The following is a 21347-nucleotide window of genomic DNA, read 5'->3' on the forward strand; positions in this document are numbered from 1 at the left end:
GGGCCCTTGTCCTTCAATGATGGAGTGAATCATCTTTCTGTTCTTAAATGTTCCAAACAGCTATTATCAGAATTTTCCTATGCATTTCTATGTGTTCTGATTTCCAGCAGTTTTCCTGTATTTAGTCATGTACTGGCAGCAAAGCACAAGAACAAGGCAAATGCAGCCTGTGAAATTCTTTTCCAGACTCTGTAGCTGGCTGGAACTGTTTCCATTGATGTGGTGTTTTTCATACTGACCAATATGGCTATAAAATCATACATAAGACATCAGCGAATGTATAGAAAAGTGTAAAGTGGCCAAGGCATTATTATTATGCATGACCTCTGTCATTAACATAGGCGCTGTGGTGTGGCGAATTACAAAACTTTTCACTTTATGTAAAAGTACATATGAAAATAAATTTCTATTCTATTCTGTTCTATTCTATTCTATTCTTATCTATTCTATTGGAAATCTGATTTTCTAAGCCTGACAACGATAAGAATAAAGGAATACTGAGAAGATTAGGAGTTACCTAGTTTAGAGACTCAGAAAAAGAATGAATTAGAATATGAGACAGTGTGAAGAGTACTATATTCAACACTAAAGATGTATAAAAGGGATTGGAATGATTAACCATCAGTTGTGAATGAAAGGCTTCAGATATGTCTAATCTGCTGATTGATGCCCTCCCACAAATTTTCTTTACTGCAAGGAACGAGCAACAGAAAGTTCATAAGATCGCTGTCCTTGTTATTGTTGCTTATGGCTCCATTTTGTAATACAAAAGATGTGCAGAAAACAAAATTAACTGGCACTCATTATTGAAAGAAAAAGCCAAAGTTAAGTATTCTTGCCTAACGGTCTTGACATAGAGGATCATTTGATGGGATTGACTTTCAGGAATTTAGGTTTGTCCCTGGCTCAGGATTTTCTATCTGTCTGAAACTAAAATTTAGCATGTGCTGAATTGTAATGTTCTGCTAGAAGCAGCAACCCACGATAAAAACTTGTTCAGAGGAGGAGTTTAAAGGAGGAGAGCTGTGGAAAAGACAAACATAAAATGTAAAAAATGTTTTTCAGGCTAAATATTTGGGGACACAGCTGCTGACAATAGGACAAAATGGTATTGGGCATGGGGATTGGGGTATAGAAAAAAATAGAACCAAGCAAGGGGTCTCCAAGCAAGAGGCTTTAAAGGAGCATGGTGCAGACAAATGTCACAGGTCACAGATGGAAGAAGAAAAATACTGTTGAGACAGAGGATGTTTGTGGCAATGATTAGCACTATTTTAGTTCTATGACAGTCAATAGCTGGAGGATGGTGTGGGTGCACATGTGGGCTGGGACCTAACTAAAGGGATCCAATGTGGAGTTGTTAGAAAGATGAGATGAATTTAGGAAGCCAACAATATTATGAAGAACTTTGAACCAGAGCAGATGGTATATTGTGGTGAGTAACTCACCTCCTGACTCTTCATATCCGTCATCTTCAAGGCACAAATCAGGAGTGCGATAGAATACTCCCTGCTTGCCTGAATGAGTGTAATTCCAACAGCACTCAAGGAGTTTGGCACCATCCGGGACAAAGCAGCCAGCTTGATTGGCACTGCATCCATAAGCATCAACTCCTTCCACAACCAACACTCAGTAGCAGCAGTGTGTACTATCTATGAGATGCACTGCAGAAATTCACCAAAAACCTCAGACAGCACCTTCCAACCCACAACCACTTCTATCTAGGAGGACAAGATCAGCAGATATTTGGGAATACCAAACCTTCAACTTGCTCTCCAAGCCACTCACCATCTTGACTTGGAAATATATCACCATTACTTCAAAATCCTGGAATTCCCTCCCTAATGGCATTGTGGGTCAACCCACAGCAGATGGACCGCTGTGGTTCAAGAAGGCAGCTCACCACCACCTTCTCAAGGGCAACTAGGGACATGTAATAAGTGCTGGCCCAGCAAGTGATGCCCACATCCCACAAATGAATAGATAAAAAAACAGGTTATATTTTGCACGTACAGAGGGCCATGTGGAGGCCCTTGTAGGTCATGTGTAGGACTTTTTTGGCAGGATGATGACAGGCAGGTAGCAAGTACCTGAGCCGACGGAGCAATTTGCAAAGTCACAAGAACATTTAGTCTGAGTCAGTCAGAGAGCAAAAGGGAGGAAAATATACAGTGATTTATTACCTTCCAATTCCCATATCTGAGAGCTGGGTGCAGTCACTACATGACACAAAAGGACAACTGAAGAATTGTGGATAAGTAATTCATGAGGAACATACTTGCAAAAAAATACATGGAATGAAAACCAAAACATGCAAAAGCCTCTGACTGCAAAGAGGATCTGCCCTCTGAGTGGGTTGTAAACTAAACTGTAGCAAGAATTACTGTATTTAGTTTTCTTAGTAGTATAGCTGTAACAAAAATATTTCACTTGTAAGACTTACATTTTGATTCAATTTTTGGAGTAAATTACCACAGATAATAAAGAGAACTGTGAATTCACTAAGTGCAGAGGAAGTTACCTTTCTTTCTTCAACATTGAAGTCACTGAATATATATTTGATTATAATTCACTGTGCCAGATTGAATTCCGTATTGTTTCTAACTGTTAAAAGATGGGTTCTAAAGAACTGGGCTGAATTTCCTTGGGGTAGTAGTGGCTCCAGTGATATGATAGAAACTGGATTAATCTGACTCTGTCATTTCTGGAGCCTCAACGAGATTCTGTGACAAGAAAAAAGCAGCTAAAGAGCTTCCCTTGAGTCTGCCATCTCTTTTAGAGTGGAAATCCGATTTCCAAGAGCTGCAGACCAATTAGAGTTCAGGCAGTTGTTCAGTCCCAGCCTTGCCATTGCTGTAAGGATTGCACCTGGCCCAGAGAACTGGTACCAACGGCGCCATGGAAACAAGTAGAATTGTGAATCACTGGCGCCAGTCAGGCAAATCCAGGCGATGACTGGGGAGGACTGGGAGGGGATATGGTGGTGGGAAGTGATGCGTGTGATTGGTTGGCTGCGGGAGGGGCTGTTTTCAATGGGCAGACTTTGTTGCCAGGCAACCAACCATGGAACTCAGAATGTCTGATTCTACTGGATCCTCTCACAACTCACAAAGTGATTGCCTGGTTTAATTATCCACTTAATCATCTGAGAAGTTGTCCTCCTCCTTGCTCACCGTTGATACAATTCTGCAGCATCAAGAAGGCAATGGGCACCTCATTTCTACTTCCCTGTCAGATTCTCGGCCCTACCTCCAAATGCCTTTCCTGTTCTTGGTGACCATGTTAAATTTCTTCAAGGGCGTTATGATGGTCAGGGTGAGTAGGTTGCACAATGGGACAAAGGTGGTGATCACTGGGTTAAAATCCTGGAACTTACCTCCTAACATTTTTGTGGATATACAAATAGTCCAAGGACTGTAATGGTTCAAGAACACAGCTCACCATATTCTTAAGGGCAATTAGGCATGGGCAGTAAATTCCAGCTTCCATGTGTCACCTACATCTTGTGAATAAAGAAAAACAAAATTGAATATTCCAGTGCTACTCGCTGTTCTCAGCTCTCCTACTGTCAGCTGTTCACCTGCTATGGAACGAACACTGCAATCTCTGTTAGGGTCAGGGAGAAGGAATGTGAGTGTGTTTTAATAGTTTATTGGCACTTATATAACACAATGTAATTGTTTCAGATTTTATGAGGTTGAGTATAGTTAACAAAAGCCCCCTATTGAGAACAAAATAACAAAATTGAAAACAAAGAATGTCAGTCCATTTGAAGCGATAAAATTGAAATCCTTAGAAATAAAATGGGAAGCTTTGCTTTTCTGCAGTAGTTAATCTGATGTATGTATCTGATTTATTAGTGATTTATTAGTGAAAAGTTTACATTTACATTAAATGTGACTATTAGAACATGTATAGATATAGGTTTAATGTGTGGCCAATAACAAACTGATGTATGGTCAGTGATATTTGACTGTCACTATAGGCAAGAGGTACAAATGTGATCCTCCACTTCCCTGATATGGGTTATGTTGCCTTTGGAGGATCATGGAGTAGGAATCAGGAAGAAAATTGTCCCAAGGTCTCGCTATTGGCAACTCTGTGGAAGTGAGTTGTTTTAGTCGAAAGATCAATGCAGTTTCCTGTTTTTACAGCAAAATTCTTGGCGTGGAAACAAGAACAATTGGAAAACATGAAGAATGTAACCTAGATATTTCTCTTCATTGGGTTAAGTGCTAAAATAACATCAAAACCCAATTTTTGCTTGCTCTGATGACCCTGTTCTCTTGTGAAACAGCAGCCTAACAATGTACCTGTAATCTGGATACTCCTTGGTCTGATAACAAGTACACTGTAAGGCTATGGGTACTAATGAATTAATGCCAGTCTACTGTATATTAGCAATCTGAAATCCTTTCATTCTCCCTCCGCATTCGCAACCTCAACAAAGAGCACAGCTTAGAGGGATGCAATAGCTGCAAACTCGAAAGATTATAGTAGCAAAGATGGTACTCCTGACAAACATGCTGTCATCAGCAAAGTTCAGCAAGCCTTACAACAAAAAAAACTTCATAGCAAACCAAAATAGGTACCTAACAAGTTTTCTGGTCTGTTAGGGTATCTAGCAACATACAGTAGGGCAATTGTAGTGCCATTACCTTTTGGGAGCAACAGTTCAGCATTGAGGGACAGAATCTTGGTGTTACAGATTCATAGAGTCACAGTGATGTACACCACAGAAACAGACCCTTCGGTTCAGCTCATCCATGCCAACCAGATATCCTAAATAAAACCAGTCCCATTTGCAAACTGTTGGCCCATATCCCTTCAAACCTTTTCTATTCATATAAATGCTGTAATTCTACCAACCTCCACCAATTCCTCTGGAAGCTCATTCCACACACGCACCACCCTCTGCGTGAAAAAGTTGCCCCTTTGATCCCTCTAAAATCTTTCCCTTTTCACCTTAAACGTATGCCCTCTAATTTTGGACTGCCACACCTAGGGGAAAAGACCTTGTCTTTTTACCTTATGATTTTATACGATCATCCCTTAGCTTCCAAAGCTCCAGGGGAAATAGCCCCAGCCTATTCAGCCTCTCCCTGTAGCTCAAACCCTCCAACCCTGGCAACATCCTTGTAAATCTTTTCAAGTTTCACAACATCCTTCCTATAGCAGAGAGACCAAAACTACATGCAGTGTTCCAAAAGTGGCCTAAGCAATGCCCTGTACTGCCACAACATGCCCCCCTCCCCAATTCCTACACTCAATGCATTAACTGACAAAGGCAAGCAAACCGAATGCCTTCTTCACTGTCCTATCTACCTGCGACTCCACTTTCGAGGAACTATGAAAGTGCACTCCATGGTCTCTTTGTTCAGCAAGACTCCGCAGGACCTTACCATTAACTGTAAATGTCCTGCCCTGACTTGCCTTTCCAAATGCAGCACCTCACATTTATCTAAATTAAACTCCATCTGCCACTCCTCAGCTCTTTGGCCCATCTGATCAAGATCCCATTGTACTCTGATGTAACCTTCTTCACTATCCAAAACACCTCCAATTTTGGTGACATCGGCAAACTTTCTAACCACACCATCTATGTTCACATCCAAATCATTTATATAAATGACAAAAAGCAGTGGACACAGCACCGATCCTTGTGGCACACCACTGGGCACAAGCATCCAGAAAAGCAACCCTTCCACCACCACCCTCTGTTTTCTACCTTCAGGTCAGTTCTACATCCAAATAGTTAGTTCTCCCTCTATTCCATGTGATCTAACCTTGCTAACCAGTTGACCATAAGGAACCATATTGAATGCTTTACTGAAGACCATATAGATGATGTCCACCGCTTTGCCCTCATCAATCCTTTTTGTTACTTCTTCAAAAAAATTAGTCGAGTTAGTGAGACACATTTTCAGATGCACAAAGCCATTTTGACTGTCTCTAATTAGTCTTTGCCTTTCCAAATACATGTAAATCCTGTCCCTCAGGATTCCCTCCAACAACTTGCCCAACATCCACATTTGGCTCACTGGTTTGGAGTTTCCTGGGTTTTCCTTACCACTTTAAACATATTGCATGCTCATTGTAGAAAGATTATAAAGTAGAAGTAGGGTTTCAGTGGACATCATGATGAACTAGTACGAAAATGCTAAAAGGGATTTATGAATTTTCAGTGCCTAGCTTCTCCACAAATTTGCCAACTTTTATTTCCAATTTACTTTTTGAAATAGTTCCAGAAAATCTAGTTGGCATGATTTTTATTCAAGTGTAGAATGATACGTTGCAACAGAATGATCTTTTTGATTAAAAGATAAAAAGTAGCAAATGTTAAACCTGTCTGATCTTGTGGCTTAGATATTTATGCAACGTTTACCTCAGGATAATAAATCTCAGTATCTGCAAACCCCCAATCAAAGCATTTATTTGCTAAATCCGTTTCCACTGAATTTCTAAGTTGCCCTTATGCCAAGAGATCAATGGGAGTTAAAACAGTATAAGAAATAGAAGGGTAAATTGTCACTTTCAAGTTATTTGAAGTGAAATTATAAAGGCCTTTTAATGAGACTATATGTATATTCACACTTCAAACAACAGAGGCAAGCAGTTCCTGAATTTGTGCAGTGACTCAATGTTCTTACCTGTCATGTGTTGAAGGGGTTATCAAAAGCAGGCAGGAAAGTGAAGTTGAGGCCAAGATAAAATCAGTCATGATCACATCAAATGGTGGTGCAGGTTTGAGGGGATGGACTGCTTTCTCCTGCTCTAAGTTCTTATGTTCTAAAACAAGGTTTGACATTTGTTGTGATGGCACATTTACATCCTAATTTGTATCGTTTTGTTTTCCAGCCTATGCGATAACCACCCAGGGACATATCCCAAAAGCATGAAAGAATATTTGCACTAAATTATACATGTTCCCTTTGAAATTAATATTTGTACGCCAACATTTGTTATCCCACGATTTACAGGTTATTTTAAAACTCTAGATTTAAAGCCAAGCACATTATTGTTAATTGGCTTTTGCCAATCCAACCACAATTTAAAACAATAAAAATACTGGCAAGCAAATAAAATGATACATTTTCTAAATTGATCTGATGATAGCTTTAATCCATTAAATCTTTGCATGAGCTTTTCCCTGTCTATACCTTTCTCTCTCTTGTGCTTACCTAACTTGACCTTGAATGCACCTATGGTATTCATATCAATGTTCTCATTAATTTTATAATTAAAAAGCCATTGCACTTCAAATAAGACTGACTGACTTTTGTTGTAAAAAGCATATTTTTAAAGTTTAAGTGAATTTTCGTAAGAAAAGTGACGTTACAACTTTCTAAATAATTTCTCCTCCCTGATCATTGTTCTCCATTCCCATTGTTCTCCTTTCCGCTTGATGTGTACATTGTTAAACCCTACGTTTCCACAGGACAGAATGACTTCCATTACTTCATTCAAATGGTGGATTTCATCTCACAGTGACCATTGATGAACCACTCAAGCAGTTGAGTCTAGCTAGTCGACTACTTCACCTCACTTCTACAGATGAGAACTTCAAACAGGAGTAGTGCAACTGAGTGCAATTTTAGCTATTATTCTCCCACTCTTTGCTTAACTCCGGAGGGAGTCTATGTTCAGTTACAGCTCTCTGAGCAGCACCTTTGCTGAGCTCAACCTATACAGACATATCAGGATTCTGAATATGGTATCATTTTACATGTATAGTTCAGTACTGAGCATATTACATTTACACCATAAACACTGATGAAAATCAAATAATGAACTATTCCATGTATTAATACAAAAGAGAATGGTTTTTTAATGCAGCTCCATTATAGTGCAATATTCAATATTGGCAGATAGATAACTGTTAATTTCTCAATTTATAATGCTAATGGATTTGGATCAGACCACAGTAAATTCTATAACATGACACAATTTCTTTGAATTTACCCTATTTCATGAATGTACTCATGGCCTGTGTTGAATTTTGGAAGCTTGTCAAAATGGTCAAAATGGAGTAGAGCACTGCATAAAAGTAGCACTTAGGCTAACACTTAAAGGGATTCTGACCGCTCAGAAGTAAGTGGCTACCTAGACTGAGGAAATTGTTGCAGCTATTTCAGGGACGAAACATGTGACTCATTTTTTCTCCAGCCCATGTTGGGACATAAAACTAGAAGAATAATGGATTGGATTTCTAGAATGATAGCTCAGTGGTGGGGAGGCAAAAGCAAAGTGAAAACAATATACTGATGCTTAAAATCAGAAACAAACACAGAGAATGCTGGAGAAACTCAGTTGGTCTGGCAGGATCTTTGGAGAGGTAATGTTTCAAGTCCAGTATGACTATACTTCATAACTTTAGGACTGCTTAATCTCTCCAGCATTCTCAGTGGTTGTTTCTTGATACTTGATGAACAGGACTAGCCACCATACAATCAAGGTATCGGGAGAGTACAATGGAGCCATTCTCCTTTGTGATCTACTTCGGAACGGGAGGAGAAAAGAACAATGCAGGGAGTAAAGTACAGGCAGACACGTTCAGAAAACAGTTGCACTATTCAAGTTTGTTTTCCAGCTTGATGTCTGGACTGGCGGCTTTGGATGCAAAGGCTTCAAGTCGATTGGGTCTCATCACAATTGCGTACTACCTCTGGACAACCTTTGTAGCTGTCGTTATAGGAATAATTATGGTCTCCATCATACATCCTGGTGGTGCAGCGCAGAAGGAGAGTATCGATGACAGTGGAAAGCCAATCATGAGCTCTGCAGATGCATTGTTAGATCTGATACGGTATGTGTGAGTAGAGCCCTTTATTCACTGCCAAGATTCAGCAACTCCAGGGATACGACTATTTTAAATGCATTTTACATCACACCTTGTAACGCTGAACAATAGTTCAACAATATGGGTAAACTGCAATGTGACCACCTTGCTGAATGTGCAGTCCATTTCACTCTAAGCAGATGCACCACACTGACTAAAGCTGCTGCTTCAGTTCTGCAAGTTTCTGCAGCTGATGACACTTCTACAGATTTATAGACATTTACAGCACAGAAGGAGGCATTTAATCCATTGTATCTGCACCAGTCAAAAAAGCCTAACTACATTAATCCCATTTTCCAGCTCGTAAACCATAGCTCTCAGGCAATGGCAATGCAAGTGACTATTTAAACACAGCTTTAAAGCTATGAATTTCTGATATCCACATTAAAATGCTGGGGCCCCATTTTTGTTTGAGGCCCATGCACACTCCTTAGACCAGATTCAGGAAAGATTGTCCCAAGAGGTTGTATTTTTGTTGTGGCCTTGCCAAGTTCCTTCCAAACATGCAGGACAACACAGAACAAGCAAATCTCTGTTGCCATGTACACATAAAATAACGTTATACATTCAATCTTACAGATTTTGGCCTTTCCAAGTTGCTTTGCAAGACCTAGCAAGTTTGCTCACTATATCTTACTAAACTTGCCTCATTAACTATCTACCTGATCTCCATTGTATCTGTCACGCTCAATTCTACACCCATTTTACCATATGTCATTCCCAGATCAACTTGCTACTTAATGGCTATCCCAGAATTGGGTGGCAGGGTGGCTCAGTGGTTAGCACTGCTGCCTCACAGCACTGGGAACACATGTTCAACTCCCCACCCTCGGGTGCCTGTCTGTATGTAGTTTTCACATTCTCACTGTGTCTGTGTGGGTTGCCTCTAGGTGATCTGGACTCCTCCTGCAGTCCAAAGATGTGCAAGTTTGGGTGGATTGACCATTCTAAATTGCCCATAGTGTTCAGGGGTGTGCAGACTAGGCGGTTAAGCTATGGGAAATGCAGGGTTACTGGGATAGGGCAGAGGGATGGATCTGGGTGGGATGGTCTTAGGAGGGTCAGTATTGTGCTGAATAGCCTGTTTCCACACTATAGGCATTCTATGATACTGTTCTTTAATTCACCAGCACTTCTTGGGCCTGAACCGCCTTTAAAAGCCTGTTGTGCATCAGGACAAGAACTGCCAGACTGGAGTTACTCTGTACAGTTCTTGATATTTACCCCAGATATATGAACCAGAAGCAGGAATAGGCCCTTCAAGCCTACCCGCCCTCTCACAATAACCCTTACTTCCTTTACCGTTCAAGGAATTATCTATCTTAGCTTTAAAAACATTCAATGAGGAAGCTGCAAACTCTTCACTGGGCAGGGAATTCCACAGATTTACAACCCTTTGGGTGAAGAAGTTCTCCCTCAATTCAATCCTAAATCTGGACCCCCTAATTTTGAGGCTATGCCCACTTTTTCTAGTTTCACCCACCAGTGAAAACATCTTCCCTGCTTCTGACTTATCTATTGTCTTATATTGTTCAACCCAATAAGTCTACTGATTAAATGTGACTATTTAAAAAAACCTGAAATCATTTTAAAAGAACAACATTCATCACATTCAAATTCATTCAACTAATCCCTTATGAAAACAAATTGTTTGGTAGTTTTGATAGTTCTTTGATAGCTTTAATAGTTGTAAGCACATTTTACGGAAATGTGTGTGTGCTTTTTAACAATCCCATAATACATAATTTTGTGTAAAGGTACCTGAGCCCCATCTGCAAGGGTACATAAGATAACCTGAACTGCCCCAAAATGTCCCAGTCCAATATATAAAAAGCTCCCTTACTCCACCAAAGGGATACTCTGACTATCCAAACTAACTTTCAAACATCGAGAGTGCTCTAAGTTGATCTAGTGTACATGATCCCGGTTTGATGCTATAGGGATGCTCAATTCCCACTACAGTGTATATAAGCAATATGCTGTGATATAAGTGGTCAAGCACATTCATTAAATGTGTATATGCAAAACCTAGTTTGTTTCCTTTCCAACCACCACAAAAATGAGGATAACCAAGTTCAGGGCCAACACATCTGATTTGTAGACACTTGCTACATTTTCACTATGACAAAAAAGGTCCCTATCATGGGAAAATATCTGACTTAGGGCCTATGTGTTGTCTCCATTGCATATTTAGATTAATCTTGAATATTTTTTGTGAATAGATAACAGGAATGGGAACATGGTGGTTATGTTACTTGACCAACAATCAGAGACCTAGATTAAAAAACCAAAGACGCAAGTTCAATCAATATCTGTTTGGAAGTTAAGTTCAGTTAATTAAGTAAGTCTTGAATGATAAGAAATCGGTGTTGATGAGCATGCAACTGCTGTCTCGTCAGAAAAACCTATCTTTTAAGGAAAGAAATCTGATGTTAACAGGCCTGGCTATTACGAGGCCGTCTTCTGAATTGTCCTCATAATCCCCTCGATTGTTGACAAGTTGATTTGTCACCACTTTCTCAAGGGCAGTTGGGGATGGGTAATAAATCATGACATTGTCAGCAATGTTTATGTCCCCTGAACCGATAATAAAATAGTTTTAGGAGACTGGCTGTTGCAATCAGCTTGCATCTACTCTTTTACCACTGTGCTCAACTTTCAAATCTGATCTTAACTGAGGGAATGGATGTTTGCTCAAATGGATATAATAGTTCTTTGCAAAATCAATGTGGCAGTCTTAGTCTGGGTCTTAATGGTCATCTGTCCAAAGTGACTTAAGATGCAGCCAAAACTGAAAGTTTCATTCAGGAGAGGATATGGAATATCTTGATTGATAACAATGTTTGTGTACTATTTTAAGGTCACATTATGAAATTCATTTTTAGTGCAAGCTGAGAGTGTCTGATCCTGCTCAATCTGTCTTCTGACATCCTCACTGAAATTAAATAGCATTAATTCCTAAGCTTGACCACCATCATTTAAATCAGTAAAAGAAAACTAGCAACTAGTTCATGGAACAAACATGAATTTGCTCTTAATGACTCCTTAACAATTAACATAGAAAATGGCATTTGAATGAAAAAAGAACACTATCTCTGAACAGAGGCATGATAACAATTCCCAGCTGAAGGAAGGTAATATTTAGATAGGCAGTTAATCAGTCAGAAAGGTATATTTTCATAAGTGTTCCCCATTGGTTTACTGACATTTCTTTCTCCCACGCAGTTATTTAAAAAGTATTTAACAACGCAATTATATTCAAAACTTCACATCTGTTGCTCATTCATGGTAAATTTGTTTATGCAGACCATACAGATGAATTTATTTAAACTTTTGTTTGGACTATGAGCTCATGCTGTTAAATAACTAAGCCAGTTACAAAATGAAAAGGGTTTCAATGCTATTTCAGGTCAAGCTGAGAGATGTGATATTATTTAATGGATAGCCAACCAGAATCTTGCAAAATGTCTATTCTCCTCTGTTCTAGCCTTTAAATATTTTATTTTCCTGATTTGTCTATGCAATCGGTCCTGATATAAAGGTGAGAAGGAGCCCAAATATGATGAAATAGGTAGTGATCGTCCTCCACGACCTCATTAACAGGGTTTTCCTTAGTTGTTATAAATATTTGGTATTTGTTATTCAGGGTGCATTCAGAATGAATTGCCTTTCCAACTGCACAGTACCAGGAAAAGCGATGGTGATCATAAAGTTAATTCTCACATCTGAAAAAATAAAAGTTTCCTTTTCTTGCATTTATACTTTCAAGAAATAATCCTGATCAGTTTTTTAACAAACCCCTCCCGAATTCCAAAAATTAATATTATGCAAAAGCTGTACCTCCAAATAGCATTCAAGTTTTTTCTGAGCTTATAGCTGCAGTATGTTTTTAAAACTTTAACAACCTCACAAAATCCTACTACCATGGTAACTTTTATTATGCCTATTTCTTAGTTTTCCATATTACTCTATCAAAAAGCATTTCTGAAGAAGTTAAATATTGGCCGCTTGTCAATAAGGCATTAATCTTAGAGTCTAAATTTAGAGAAACTGATTTAATCTATTGACTCTTCTATTTCTCATTATGATTTATTGATGTCCTTTTTTAACTTAAATTGCAAATCAAATGTATTTTGCTATTGATTACTATAATAATGCTGAGAAACGTATTTTTCTGTTTTCTTTCTTCCCTCTTAAAGGAACATGTTCCCATCTAATCTAGTTCAAGCTACATTTCAGCAGGTGAATTGATATTTTACTTTTATATCTGTTCATAGGACATGAGCATCCCTGGCAAGACCAGCATTTATTGACCATTCATAATTGCTCTTGTGAAATCTCTATAATCCAAAGTGCTTCTTAACATTTTCCTTCTGTTATAAAATCCAGGTGAAATACTGAGGTTCGTAGTGCAGACTACCACCAACGATGAAAGAAATAAGAAAGAAAGCAAGATCAATTATGGTATATTAGATGATAACAAGCCGAGGTTTTGAAATCCCATAAATTGCAGAGGGAAAGGAAGATTGTGGAGATTGGGAAATTGGCAAAGAATAAGTTATACGAGAAATAATGAGAAATAACACTAAAGATAGAAAAAGGTGTGTAAGAGGATGTAGATTGGTAAAATGAAAAGACGTACCAAATGTAATTGAATGCAGTCCATTGTGGAGTGATGCACTATGGGAAAAGCAACATGAATATGCAATGTGATCTAAAGGTTAATTTTTACAGGAGCCCAAGAGTCCCACTAGATGTATGTAAGGAAATCAAATATAAAAACAAAGCAGCCCCACTGTACCATTGCAAATATCTGATTGGACCTCAACCGGAGCACAGCAAACAGTTCTTGCCAACACATGTTAGGAAGCATGTCCATAAGACCATAAGACATAGGAGCAGAAGTTAAGCCATTCAGCCCATCGATTCTGCACTGCCATTCAGTCATGGCTGATAAGTTTCTCAACCTCATTCTCCCACTTTTTCCCCGTAACTCCTGATTCCTTGACAATCAGGTACCTATTTATCTCTGTCTTAAACATACTTAATGGCCTGGCCTCCACGGCCTTCTGTGGCAGTGAATTCCACAGATTCACTATGCTCTGGCTAAAGAAATTTTTCCTTATCGCTATTCTAAGAGATTTTCCCATTATTCTAAGGTTATGCCCTCGGGTCCTATTCTCTCCTACCAAAAGAAGCATCTTCCCAACATCCACTGTCTCCAGGCCATTCAGTATTCTGCAAGTTTCAATTAGATCCCCCCTCATCCTTCTAAGCTCCATTGAATATAGAACCAGAGTCCTCAAACGTGTCTCATATGTTAAACTTTTCATTCCTGGGATTATTCTCGTGAACCTCCTCTGAACCCACTCCAGAACCAGTACATCTTTCCTGAGATATGGGGCCCAAAACTGCAGAAATACTCCAAATGTGGCTTGACCAGAGCCTTATAAAGCCTCAAACGTGCATCCCTGCTTTTATATTCAAGTTCTCTCAAAATAAATGCCAAAGTTGCATTTGCCTTCCAGACCACTGACTCAATCTGCAAGTTTACCTTTAGAGAATTCTGGACTAAAACTCCCAAGTCTCTTTGCACTTCAGACTTCTGAATTTTCTCCCCATTTGGAAGATAGCCAATACCTCTTACCAAAGTGCATGATCTCACACTTTCCCACACTGTACTCCATCTGCCACTTCTTTGCCCACTCTTCTAACCTGTCCAAATCCTTCTGCAGCCTCCCCACATCCTCAATAATACCTGCCCCTCCACCTATCTTTGTATCATCTGCCAACTTAGCCAAAATGCCCTCAGTTCCTTCATCTAGATCATTAATGTACAAAATGAAGAGTTTTGGTCCCAACACTGAGTCTGGAATACCACTAGATGCCAGCTGCCATCCTGAGACAGACCATTTTATCCCCACTGGATGCTTTTTGCCAGACAGCCCATCTTCTATCCATGCTAGCACCCTGCCTCTTACACCATGGGCCCTAATCTTACACAGCAGCCTCCTGTGAGGCACCTTGATGAAGGCCTTCTTGAAGTCCAGGTGGATAACATCCATTGGCTCTCCTTGGTCTAACCTACTCATTAGTTCCGCGATGAATTCTAACAGATTTGTCAGGCATGGCCTCCCCTTGATGAAGCCATGCTGACTTTTCCCTATTTTACCATGTCAAGGCCCTGGAAAGGGTTCAGAATAACTTTATTATATTGATGCCTGAATTAAGAAACTTCAGTTAGAGATTGGAAAACCTAGGATTGTTCTCTTGAAAGCAAAGAAGTGGACAGAAAATTTCTATAAAACATTCAAAATGCAAAGAGATTTTGATAATGAAAGAAGAAAGAAATTGTATGGAATTTTCCCATTTTTAGTTAGAGATTTGTTCTGTGGAGTTCATGGCTTCTGATCTGCTATGGCTCAGACTGAGTTTTGTCACACAATCTTATGCTCTTCACCTTATTTATTTGAGCAACTGAGCTCTTGGGTGTCTTTCTGGGGTAATGGTGAGGCCAGAGAGATGGAAGTGCTCACCACTACTGATAACCTTTGTCTTCCGTGCCTCTGTCCCAACGGTTAAAGACCAACTGCAGACAACTTCAGGAGTTGCAAGCCAGGAACTGGCCCTCATAATGTGGCGCTCAAGCCTCATCATTCAGGACATGGCCCGGAGGAAAGGAAAGCTTTCCTTACCCCACAAAGGGACCTGGGAGCATTGGTGGATGGGTTTGTGGAGATGAGGCAATCCTTCTTCTAGTGGACCATCAAATAAATCCACACCACCATCCCATTTAAAGGACAATGTCCAGCTGTTCAAGAAGAAGGTCAATGGTCTTGTTTGCTCCACAAGGGTAAGGGTCACCAACTTCTGTCTGCTCCCTCGTACTCACAAGGCCACCATTCACTCTGCATCTGCCACATTGCACATACATCACACCATGGCCCATGAGCTACAAATCACGCTATTGCATACATCGTGCTTCTTCAAAGGCTATCACCACTTTATCTTCCCAAATTATGTGTACCCTCTGAGCTTCCCTTTCAATCACTTGCGGGCACCTCACCATCTAATCCTGTTCACGCATGATTGCTAACTGCTCTTGCATCTACTTAATTATATGCAATCCTTCTCTTTGTCTTATTGTAGGTAAAACAGGTCCACCACCTGTCTGGAATGACATTGCTACAGTAATCTGACTGACCTACTTGTAACTGGACTAATGGCACTTAATCTCTAGTCATGACCACGGCCAAACCCCTGAAGTGAAACTAGATGATCCTTTGACTGACTGTGGCAATATACCTTGACTGACTGTAGAGTCCCCTCACCCCATGGGGGACCATTTCCATTTAATTTTCTCACATGGCCATTTGCAGTATGTTTGCAACATAAATTGCTGCACATGCTGTAGTTGTAATATTGGCACAGCAAGGTGCCAGACAGTGATTTGTGCCACCCTTTTGACTGTACAATGTTTCCAAATGTACCAAACTACCTGCCTCTCCAGTAAAAAGCAAAGCATGACACGGAGGCTAGCAGCCTGAAATGGAGCATTAAAGACCACGTGCGAACAAAGCACTGCAAGTCACGGTTGTCCATAAGCCAGTGCTGAAGTCAGTAAAAACTCACTAAGAAAGCTATGTCAATGTATAGAGGCTGGAAGCCTCCAAGTAAGTGAAAAGTAAGCAAGCACTGAAAAGCAAACTAACAGCCATAAGGTGCAACTTGGAACAAGCATGAGATATGTGCGCACAAAACATCCTGACACAATCATGCAAGTGTGAGGTGTGTCTGAGCTCCACTAAAATGTTAAAGGGCTGAAGTGGTGTTTGCATTGGTCTGAGAGCAGCCACGATAACATGGTGAAGCTGGTAGCTTGCTGATGCTGACTTGTGTGGATGAAAGGTCCACAAGAATAGTGACTATGGATAATACAGGGATGTTCTCATGACGCAGCAGTTGGATGATGGCCTGTACAAAAAGTCAGCGAACTGTGGCTGTGAGTTACCCACTCTGATGTATGTGTGTAGTGTTTGTGCTGTCTAGTTTATTGGAAAAGAAGAGGAGCATTGGAAATGGTATATAAATAATGTTGGGGCTTTAATAAGGTGTCAGTGCATAGAAATGAGGTAGTTGCTGCTCAATGGTGATATTCTGAAGTCGCTATTTATGGGTTTGAGGAGGACATTAGAAAAAATGTTCTCAACATAAAGAAGCTAAGTTTTGCTTTCTCACAGTATTTTCCCATTTTCCTTGCCCATTGCTTACATCACACCAGGGAGGAGCAATTCCACCATTTCATTTCCTAAGCAGGTCAGAAACCAGAAGTGATTGCCCATTATTTTCAACATGATGAATTGGAAGATATATGAATATCTTTTCAGTCAGAGGACTGTTGTAACATGTTACAGAATCAGATCCCATTAAAATTTTTGAAAGGCAATTGAATTTATATTTGCAGAAAATTAATTTTCACATCCTACATGAAATCTCCTTAAATCTTCAAATAATCCCCCTTGTTCTGTTTGTCTTCTTTAAACAGAAAACCACCTAGCATAAAACCAGGGGAAACAGTCACAGAATAAGGGGCAGGCCATTTAAGGTTGAGGTGAAGAGGAATTTTTTCTCACAGAGCATGGTGAAGCCTTGGAATTCTCTACCTCAGAGGGCTTTGGAGGCTCAGTTATTGAGCACGTTTGAGATTGAAATCAATTGATTTCTGGTTGCTAATGACAGTAAGGGAAATGGGGTTTGTGTTGCAGTGACATGGAAGTGAACGATCAACCATGACCTGTTTTAATGGTGAAAGAAGCTCAACGGATCAAATGACTTGTCTGCTTCTATGTTCTTACTCCAATTATTTGTTACAATCCTTCCCAGTCCTTTGTAGCAATAGCTTTTTTACTCCTTCTCGCAGCAGTTAGTTTTGCTCTCAGTGTCTCATAAGCAAGTTTTCTCTTTATAATGAGTTAATATCGCTTGATTTTGATAGGTTTCTGCTTGAGTTCCTCCCCCCATAACCAACCATGATAACCAAAGCCACATCTGCATTTCACTGAGCTCTGGTGCTTTCAGAATTCTCCCTTTACGGAAAACATTTTCAAAGATTACCATCTTATGAACCCCATAAAGGACATTACTAAAGTGACATGTCTACTTAAAGAGTTGACGTTGTCTTATGTAGAAAGAGCAAAGTGCATCTGTAGCACTTAAGTGAAGTTCCAGCCATCTTTCATACTGTTGATATTATACCGAACACAAAGCAAGACTTTAAGAATGAAAGAAATTAATAAATTGAGCTCATATAAATGAATTTCATTTTCAATTTTTGTTCAGACTCAGTTCTGTAGATATGAAGATAGATGTTATTTAACTGCACTTTATGTTTGAAAATGCCATTTGTTCTCATCGAGAATTCTAAAATATATCATCTTTTGGTTTCACAGTATCGAACCAAGATTGTTCCAATTGTTGTTTCTGTCAAAGTAGTGGGATCTGAAGCTGACACACGAATGCCTTTAATCTATGGAATTCAAGGCGACAATGACTCTGAAATAGTACAGAACATTTCCTTGGATATCACCCCACCTCCAGAAATTATCTACAAATCAGGGCCAGGATCAAGTGAGGGGATGAATGTTCTTGGCATTGTTATATTTTCTGCAACAATGGGTGAGTATTTTTTAAGCAGAGCATCTTCTGTTAAACTATGCAACAAGTATCAATACAAAGATATTTAATGGTTTTTTTTCACTTGGGATTTCCTATGCCTATTTATCATTTCTTCAGCAAAGTATAATGTCTAATTTAGAATGTCAACTTATCCATTTCAACCTTCTTATAGCATCATACAGTATGTATATTAGACTGATGAATGGACCTCTATAATTTCAAATCTAAAGTTGGTCCTGCTTTGTGCACTTCCTGTGCAGCTGTTACATTGTATGCCTCGCTCTGTCTGAGCATCCTATGATCTGAATGTCCTTGTTTGCTATGGTTTCCCTGTACTACCCCCAAACAAAACTGTATGTGGTCTTGGTTATCATGATGGGTCATGGGGAGGAGGAGCTCAAACAGAAACCTATCAAAATCAAGTGATAGTTTTCACACCTTTACTTGGTAAGTCATTATACAGAGACAACTTCCTTGAGAGACAATGGGAGGGAAATTAAGTGCTGTGGGAAGGTGGATAAAAGCTATTGCTACAAAGAACAGAGATGGATTGTATCTTACGTACATGTGACAGCAATAAATCAAATCAAAATCAAATCAAACAGACCTCTCAGTCCGACCTGTCCATTCTGACCAAGTTTCCCAAATTAATCCAGTCCTATTTGCCTGCGTTTGACTCATATCCCTCTGAAGATTTCCTATTCGTGTAGCTGTCCAGATGTAGTTTAAATGGAACTCTATCTGCATCTACCATCTCCTTTGGATGTTCATTCCAAATCTGAACCACATTCTGTATAAAAAAGTTGCCCCTCAGGCCCCTTTTAAATCTTTCTCCTCTCACCTTAAAATAATGCCCTTTTGTTTTGAAATCCCTAACCCTAGGGAAAAGATCTTTGTCATTCACCTTATTTGTGCCCCTCATAGCTTTGGAAATCACTGTAAGGTCATTCCTGAACCTCTTACGTTCCAACTGAAAAAGCGTAATCTTATCCAGCAACTCCTTATGACCCGAACCTTCCAGCCCTGGAAACGTCCTTGTGAATCTTTTTGCACTTTCTCCAATTTAATAATGTACTTCCTATAGTAGGGCAATCAGAGCTGTACACAGCACTCCAAAAGTGGCTTCACCAATGTCCTTGCGACTTCAACATGAGCCCCAACTCCTAAACTCAATGGTCTGATCAATGAATGCAAGCTTGCCAAATACCTTCTTTACCATGCTGCCTGTGGCACAACTTCCAATGAACTATGATAACACAGTATGGAGGTGAAGGAGCTCCACGCTGTGTTATGCCATGATTCAGGACTGGATATAAATGCAACCCTGCGATATCCAGACAAAGTTAATGACTTGAGCTGTAACGAGTTATATTCTCTGTGCCAAGGTATTATGCTGGGGAGAATGGGAAAGAATGGAATGCCACTGGTCAGCTTCTGTCAATGTTTAAATGAATCTGTGATGAAGATTGTTGCTGTTGCCACATGGTGAGTATGGGTCTGGTACTTTGCTTGCAGAACTGAATTTGAATGAATGGTAACATCTGTTCAATGATAGTATCACATGGGAATGTTGTGATCGGCAAATGCTGGAAGTTGTTTATTTAGTTTGTCAATGCTAAGTATTTTATAAATCTTATATTGATTGGTCTCTCCAGAGATCGACAATAAACATTGTTAACTCCCTTAGATTAAATAAGGGTCTAACACACTCCACTAGTCTGCAAGTAAATTCAAGGAAATATTTATCAATTTTGTTCAAACATCAGTCTGCAAAAATTATTCATCAATTATTTTGCTTCAGCCCATATGCAGCTTTTGTTAACACTAGACTGTGCTATTATATTGATCATCTGTCCTAGTATAAACTCCAAATCTTCCAAAATTTAAATATGCTTTCAACCAACCTTCGTTGGCATAGTGATCAGAGATAATGGGAACTGCAGATGCTAGAGAATCCGAGATAACAAAGTGTGAAGTTGGATGAACACAGCAGGCCAAGCAAGTTTTTGCTCTTAATCTGTCTTGGTGTCATTTTGTCTGTTAACACTCTATGAAGTCTCTTAAGATGCCCTACTAAATTAAAGGCAAGGAACATGTGAGAGTTGTTGCAATACCTTCAGTATTCACTGATGTAAGGGCCCACAAGGCAACATCTGATGATTTAAGGTTCTTACTTATAATTCAGGTATTATTTTTGTGACATTTCAGTATGGATGGCAACTTAGTTGCTGTTTAGGCTCATGTTTTACTCAATACAACTGTGTTTTCCCTACCTATGATCTATTGGAAAATCTGATCACCGTTATGAAGAGTATTATAACTGTTGAATAAATACTTTAGATAGCCCTCTGTATCATTGTCATCTGTAGGTTGATGGGCTGTTCCATTTCAATGTGCTAGAGCACGACAACTAAAATCTCTGAAAGTACTTCTTTAACATCTACATAATTGAATTATATTTTTGAAAGAAGTGATCAGTTGAAATCCCAAAACATGAAAACGTGATTGTGACAAAGTCAGCCAGGTGGACCTCATAGAATGGGCTGTTAATCTGGTCCAATCAGGTAGTCCTGGCTGACAGAAAAGGAGCGTCAGGCATCCTGTGATAATGGGAACTGCAGATGCTGGAGAATCCAAGATAATCAAATGTGAGGCTGGATGAACACAGCAGGCCCAGCAGCATCTCAGGAGCACAAAAGCTGACGTTTCGGGCCTAAACCCTTCATCAGAGAGGGGGATGGGGTGAGGGTTCTGGAATAAATAGGGAGGGGGGGGGGGGGCGGACCGAAGATGGAGAGAAAAGAAGATAGGTGGAGAGGAGAGTATAGGTGGG

At 39.7% G+C, this 21347-nt stretch overlaps 1 protein-coding gene across 1 annotated transcript in view; it reads left to right on the forward strand.

Annotated features, from left to right (window-relative positions):
- The window catches only part of slc1a7a (solute carrier family 1 member 7a), a 51599-nt gene that overhangs the window by 15086 nt on the left and 15166 nt on the right, over positions 1-21347 (forward strand). Inside the window, exons 3-6 of the mRNA XM_059648248.1 lie at positions 8591-8806; positions 13039-13081; positions 18289-18514; positions 19900-19999. Coding sequence (XP_059504231.1) covers positions 8591-8806; positions 13039-13081; positions 18289-18514; positions 19900-19999 — 585 coding nt within the window. The remainder of the gene's footprint in view (positions 1-8590; positions 8807-13038; positions 13082-18288; positions 18515-19899; positions 20000-21347) is intronic.

Source organism: Stegostoma tigrinum, chromosome 8, assembly GCF_030684315.1.
Source record: "Stegostoma tigrinum isolate sSteTig4 chromosome 8, sSteTig4.hap1, whole genome shotgun sequence".
NCBI classification, from domain to species: Eukaryota; Metazoa; Chordata; class Chondrichthyes; order Orectolobiformes; family Stegostomatidae; genus Stegostoma; species Stegostoma tigrinum.